The 7,189-nt window shown below is 37.2% G+C and overlaps 1 protein-coding gene across 3 annotated transcripts in view; it reads left to right on the forward strand.

Moving 5' to 3' along the window:
- Nucleotides 1–7,189, forward strand: part of LOC102588653 (pre-mRNA-processing protein 40A-like) — a 44,963-nt gene that overhangs the window by 29,317 nt on the left and 8,457 nt on the right. For all 3 annotated transcript variants that reach the window (XM_006343372.2, XM_006343371.2, XM_015306954.1), the window contains exons 25-27: nt 1,273–1,380; nt 1,477–1,541; nt 1,650–1,752. In XM_006343372.2, coding sequence (XP_006343434.1) covers nt 1,273–1,380; nt 1,477–1,541; nt 1,650–1,752 — 276 coding nt within the window. The remainder of the gene's footprint in view (nt 1–1,272; nt 1,381–1,476; nt 1,542–1,649; nt 1,753–7,189) is intronic.

Consider the following 7,189-nt stretch of genomic DNA (forward strand, 5'->3'; position numbering starts at 1 on the left):
CCCCCCCCCCCCCCACCCCACGCGCACACAACTCTATTCATAATGTTCCCTGGAACCATATTTTATAAGCATTTTGCAAAATTCAACTTACTTTTTTATATAGGTGAATAATTAAATTAATACCGAAAAATCTCCCATATAAAAGCAATATACCAGGAAGTAAAGAAGCTATAACATAGTTTGATTCTACCCTATGAACGATACCATGCTTCCTACACACATTGGAACCTCATAAGTGCCCAAAAAAGAAATTTGAAATACGAGGCTGTTCGTCAAATGTACATAGTCGATCTATATCCCATGAGAAGGTCTCCTATTTGTTTCTATCCATGGACCACATGAGTAGTAGTGAGGCAACATTTCAGTGTCTTCGACTTCACTTCCTTCTATGTTTTCAACTGAGAGCCCCTTCTCACTATTCCTAAAAGGTATCAGTTATTACCGTACTTCACTGTGTAAGCTGGGGGAATGTTTAATTGAGGAGTCCCATTGGATAAAATTTTAACTGGTCCAACGATGCCTCACTAGCATCGCCTATTTATAATTGGTATTTGGTGGTTTATTACTGTCTTTTATTATTTGTAGCAGGGAATGAGGACTGCAATCCACAGTCCTCTGCACTGGCTTTAACTAGGGGACTAAGAGTGGATGAAGTTCATTACCTTGTTGGATGTCTTTGTTCGTGCAGAAATGGTGTAGGGGAGAGATAGATGAAAGAGGAAGAGAGGAAAATGAGGGAGCGACCTGGCACACTAAATGAAAAATAAGGGGAAACAAGGACATTTCATGGGATTAATACCTTGTTTGCTTGGTTGGGATATCCTGAACATGTATAAAGCTTCCAAGTAATTTTATCTGGGGATTATGCTTATCAAACGTCTCTCAGTGTCTTAAAGTTGCAGATCTACTTAGACATACTTGTGGGAAACTGAATGCTAACCCATCTATAGTTTTTCTCTGGCATACAGCATGTATGATGTCTCATTTGTTGACCAGAATATACAGCTACTTGTTCAGTTGCTTCAACTTTTAAAACAATAGCGCTTCTATATGTGAGGCAGACTATTTTATTGGAGCGCATTTGCCTGTGAATTTCTGTCAGTTGAATAATTTAATTTTTCCTTAAAAAATGAGGCATGTTGTTGTTGCGTTTGTCTACTGATGTCCTCAGTATGGTTGTTCTGATAATGTAGTATTGTGTGTATATTTACGAGGTGAAGAACTTTGCTGTTGTTATGCTGTTTGCCAAATGTCTTTGTTGCTTGATTGCAGCTTATTTTTGAGGATCTAGTTGAGAGAGCAAAGGAAAAGGAAGAGAAAGAAGCTAAAAAGCATCAAAGGCTTGCAAAAGATTTTACCGACAAGCTCAGTTCCATCAAGGCATGTTAAATATTGTGGAAAAGATTTATTGAGTTGTCCTATTTTCCTACTTCACCTTTGTATTTGTTGCTCACTTTGTGATTTGGGACCTTCTAGGAAATAACTGATTCCTCTAGTTGGGAGGAGAGCAAAGAACTTGTGGAGGACAGTTCAGAGTTCAGGTGACTTCTTTTTTCCCATTTTAGTTGCTTTATTATTATTTATTAGAACTCCATTTTTGGTTTCACTATATGGATCATAATACCTTCCGTTAATTTCACTACTTTCAGAGCTATTGGTGAAGAGACAATCTCAAGGGCAGTCTTTGAGGAATATGTTGCATGGTTGCAGGAAAAAGCAAAGGAAAAGGAACGCAAACGAGAGGAGGAAAAGGTAAGCAACAACAACATACCCAATGTAGTCTCACGAAGTGGGGTCTGGGGAGGGTAGAGTGTACGGAGACCTAACCTCTACCTCAAAGGTAGAGTGGTGGTTTTTGATAGACCCTCGGTTCAAGATAAAAATAGTCTAGAAAAAGAAGTAATAGAAATAAAGGAAGCAACAAACGGTAATAAAACAACAAATAGTAGCAAAACAATACTACAAAAAAATTATACTACAATCGAACTACACAAAACAACATATAATAATATAAACCAAAAAACAAGAAACAAGAGTAATACTATGATTACTAGAATGGACAACAAATCAAGACACTCCTACCCTAATCCGTGTCTTCCACATCTTCCTATCTAAGGTCACATGTTCAATGAGTTGCAACTGTGCCATGTCTTGTCTAATCACCTTTAATCTCTACCTCTACCTTTCTTGAATCCATCCATAGCTAACCTCTCACACCTTTGCACTGGGTATTCGTGTATCTCCTCATCACATGCCAGGACCATCTCAATCTTGCTTCTCGCATCTTGTTTTCCACCGAAGTCACTCCCACCTTGTATCAGATATCGTCATTTTTAATCCTATCTTTTCTAGTAAGCCCATACATACCATCATAACATCCTCATCACCGCCACTTTCATTTTCTAAACGTGTGAGTTCTATATCGGCCAATAGTCCGCTTCATACAACAAAGCAAGTGCTGAACTTGCCTTCAAGTTTTAGTGACACCTTCTTATCACACAAAATTCCAAATGCGAGCCTTTATTTCATCCACCCTGTACTAATGCAGTGATTGACGTCCTCGTCAATCTCTCCATTTCCTTGGATAATAGACCCTAAATACTTGAAACTATCTCTCTTTTGACTGACCTATGTATCAAGCCTCACTTCCACGTCAACCTCACGCACATCACTGAACTTGCACTCCAAGTATTTTGTCTTGGTCATTCTCAACCTAAAACCCTTAGGGGTTGTTTGGTAGAGTGTACAAGAATTGTGCTAAATATGGTGTATTAGTAGTGCTTGCAGTAGTAATGCTGGTATTAGTTATGATGACATTATTTCTTATACACTGTTTGGTTTGATGTATTAGAAATAGCAAGCCTTGCATAACTTCTACAAAAAGATGTTTGTTTACAAAAATACCCTCCACTCTCTAGCTTTGGGAAATGTGAAATGTTTTGAGAGGAATTTGAGGGGTAATTATGCCATTAATCAATCTAATGCATGTGTTGAAACCCTTTGTATTACTAATACATGAAAGTCAATGGTATTAGTGACTCAATACACAATAGAGAATGTAACTAGTGCAAGTTTCATGTAGGCTAAAAAAGTGTACCAAGCAAGGTACTAATAACACACAAAGCTAATGCATGTATTATTTTTTCTAATATACTCTATGAAATGACCCCTTAGACTCTACGATCAGTCTCCAATCCTCCAATTTAGCGTTAACTCCGTCGTGAGTTTCGTCATTCAATTTATTAGATATTTGATTGGTAGTATTATACAGGTTAATAGTATTATGTAAAATTAATTACAAATCTCGTTGTTGATTAAAGCGTTTTTGAATAACCATCCATGAATATGAAATAAAATATTCTTTTTTTGTCAGTTTTAGCATTCAATCTACGTCTCCACTGTCAGTGCATATTCTCGAGGGTCATCTTTGGACTTGGCAGATGGCACAATCATGATTGTTGTTTATCTAGCTCATATTCACAATATTAATTATAACAAAAAGAGAATACAAATAACTTCTTCTTTTTTGATGAAGAGTTGTATTAAAAACAAAGCATCCAGTAGATGCAAGAAATACAAATAACTAAAAGTTCTCTGCAGCATTAGTGTATACATGGGAAAGTTGCGTAAATCTAGGGTGCATGTGGAATAGAAGAAATTGGTGTTGCAAATGTCACCTTGGAGAGAGTAATCCATTCTATAGAAAATAAATAAGAAGGAAGTTGGAGATCATGAGTAGCAGGGTGTAACTGTTTGAATCAATTGTGAGTGCAAATCTAGTTGGTAGGAGAAACACACAGTAAAGTGGGAGCTTGATGCAAAAGGTGTCAAGCATAAAGCAAAATCCACGAGGAAGAACAATGTAAATTTTAATTAATATGACTTTCAAGAAAATATCTCGAGGGCGTAGGACTTCATACTTTGGAGGGTTTTCTTCTTTGGGCATTAGATTCCTTTTTTGGGTGTTGTACACTTCCCAATATGGTTTTGTTTCACTTATCCCCAAAAAAAAGGAAAGGGAAGATAACAAATATTAGAGTGTAATGTGCCCAAAGTTTCCTTGTAAAACCCTTTAACTCATTATACCAGATAACATTCAGAAAGACTCTTGATTCACACCATAATTTGGAAACTTATACATCCTAATTACATTATCCATTCCTTTTTCGTTTGCATCAAAACAATATTCACTTTTACGGTAAGTATTAGCACATATTGTGTAACTCAGGCAACAATAATAAAGACATACTTGTACTAATTTTATCAAAGTTTTTTTTCTTAATATATTGTCCGAAAACAGAAAATTTAGCATATGACACTTTGTGTGCTCCGAAGGATATTAAATCGTTTAAGTTTGTAACTTTGCTCTTAATTATCTTACAAAGTCCAACAAAGGTGTTCAATTTGGAATTGAGCGAGTACCTTGAACAAAAATTGCCTGTAACAAGATCTATTTCAAGTTTTTTTTCTTCTTAAATGATGAGAAAATTTGAAACTGTTTTTATATAGTTACATGTTTATGTATTGTAAGCCACGTACATGTACTACTTTTGTAATTTTAAAATGTCAATATTAAGATGTTTTGGCATTTGGCCTCCTTAGATTAGGTTTTCCTTCCCTTAATAGCTTTTAAGGACTATAATGGATTAAGCCTTAACTCTATAATTTCTCCATTGGAGTATTAATTTAGTGGAGAATAGTTACTTATCCAAAAAAAGTTTAATTAGTATAGAGTTGTGCATAATTTTCTTGGCCTATTCCATGGTGTAATTTATGAGTACGAAAGAAGTGGAAAGTTAGTTCAACCTTAATTAGTTTGTGATATAACATTGCAAATTTGAAGAAAAGAATCATACATCAAAATTAGATAATACTCATAAGAAGTGAACCAATTAGACTATTAAGGCAGTATATCCAGTCAAAGGCAAAAAGCGCAAAAAAGCTCTTAGATCTTTGGGGGCTTTAAGCGCAAATAAAGCGTGGGCTTTAACAAAAAAAAGGCGCAAAGGGAGAAAAGAATAAAATATATATGTTTAGTCCAAGACTAATAATTATAAACATGAATGACAAATATATGACCTAAGAAATTGAAAAAAGTTATGATAAAGTGAAATACCAATTATTTAGCTTCATTCTTCATGAGAGGCTCATTGGCAAGGAAATGTTTGCCTTAGAACCTTGATGATGACACTAAAGCGCACATAAAGCGAGGCGTAGCACTCAACACGTTTTGAGCCTCGCTTCAGGGCTTAAGCATGCTTAAAGTGCACCTTTGATAACACTGAGTATATCAACATGTTTTTTTTTTTTTTTGATAACCGAGAAATCCGTCTGTGACCCGCCCTTTGGACCAATCACAGCCTTCTAAACTTGGTGGATAATGGGCCCGCCCCTCTACCCTTCTCCACTTAAATACCGGGCTTCGCTTTGCATGGTGTGGGGCTTGAACCTGCGACCTAAGCCACAAATCCTCCACCTTTTGCCACTTGAGCTAGGCCTTGGGGGCTAAAAAATATTTATGAGCTCAACGTTCACGGTGGGACTCGAACCCACAAATCAACTTGTTTATAAACTAACTAATTCTTTTTTGGAACAAGGATCAAGTTGACTATATCTATCCTCTAATTGCTATTATGGAAGGATATTAACAGTCTAGTGTGTTTCCCCCAAAACTTTTAGATGGAGAATTTCATGTTGTGATATAGTTTAATCCAAATATTTGATTTTAACACATTAATGCTATGAGAGTTGAATTATTTTTAAGGTTAATTTAATGAGATATCATTTGGTTCTAAAATATTGTTCAGGGCACTATGGCTGTCTAATAACTTTCCCCAATTCTTTTTTGGCTACCTCGACGACACATTCTTATCACAAAGTACCCCGGAGGTGTGCCTCCATTTTATCCACCCTGCACCGATACAGTATGAGACATCATCATCAATAACCCCATCTCCTTGGATTATGGACCCAAGGCATTTGAAACTTTCTCTCTTAGGTATATTTGTGTATCGATCCTCACTTGTCTCTTCGCCTTATGAGTCACTGAACTTGCATTTTACGAACTTTTTTTAGTCCTGCTTATCCTAAAATCATTGGACTCTAGGGTCTGTCTCCAAACTTTCAGCTTATCGTTAACTACACCATGCATCTCATCAATCAATACTATGTCATCTGAGAACTACTTACCACGACACCTCTCTTTGAATATATCATGTCAGCAAGTCCATCATTATGGCTTAAGGCAACACCTTTTGTGCAACCTCGTCACGATAGGATTGTGTTCTCAGTCACCTCCCATTGTTCTAATATGAATTTTGACTCCATCATACATGCCCTTAATTGCCCTAATATATGCCACTAGTACACCTCTAGATTTCAAACATCAACAAAGGACCTCCCTAGGGACTATCATATGCCGTTTCTAGATCAATGAACACCAGGTGCAAGTCTCTCTTCTTGTCCCTATACAACTCCAACAATCTCCTTATCGCCCTGGCATGAATCCGAATTGGTTCTCGGAAGACAGACATATCCCTCCTCATCCTCAACTCCACCACTCTCTCCAAACTTTCATAGTGGCTTAGTAACTTGATACCCTGTAGTTGTTGCAATTCTGAATGTCACCCTTGTTCTTGAACAACGGAATCATCGTACTCGACCACCATTTTTCTGGCTTTTGGTTGTCCCAAATAAGGCTCTCTAGGGCAGAAGATGCAGAAGGGGAGCCACTAAGAAGGTTCAATAGACTCGGGTACCTTTCTAATTTCCAATCATCTAAGTTCCTTCTGAAGGTGATAAGCCTGCTGTGATCTTGCTTGAAATCAGAAATCAGAAATGAGAGCATCTTTACGGGAGGTAATGCTGATAAGGCCTGGGTAGATATCTTTAATGGAGAGTTGTTGTACCGTCTATCATGCCAAAATCTAGCCTTTCTGTTGTTCCCCACTTTTACCGAGGAGTTCAACATGAAGAAATCTGACCATGCCCTAATGTGTTTCCAGATGCGATGCCAACGTGGGTGGGTGGGGGGTAGCAGTGATCCAAGGGTTTAGTAGATCATATTTAGTGCAACTCACCTCCCTCTAAAGAAAACTACATTCACAATTGAACCTCCATCCATATCCATTTGCATTGAAGACTGCTGCTATGTGCCTTTGAATCTCTAAAATCCTCAAATTCCCCCCAC

Source organism: Solanum tuberosum, unplaced genomic scaffold (genome assembly GCF_000226075.1).
Source record: "Solanum tuberosum cultivar DM 1-3 516 R44 unplaced genomic scaffold, SolTub_3.0 scf00043, whole genome shotgun sequence".
NCBI classification, from domain to species: Eukaryota; Viridiplantae; Streptophyta; class Magnoliopsida; order Solanales; family Solanaceae; genus Solanum; species Solanum tuberosum.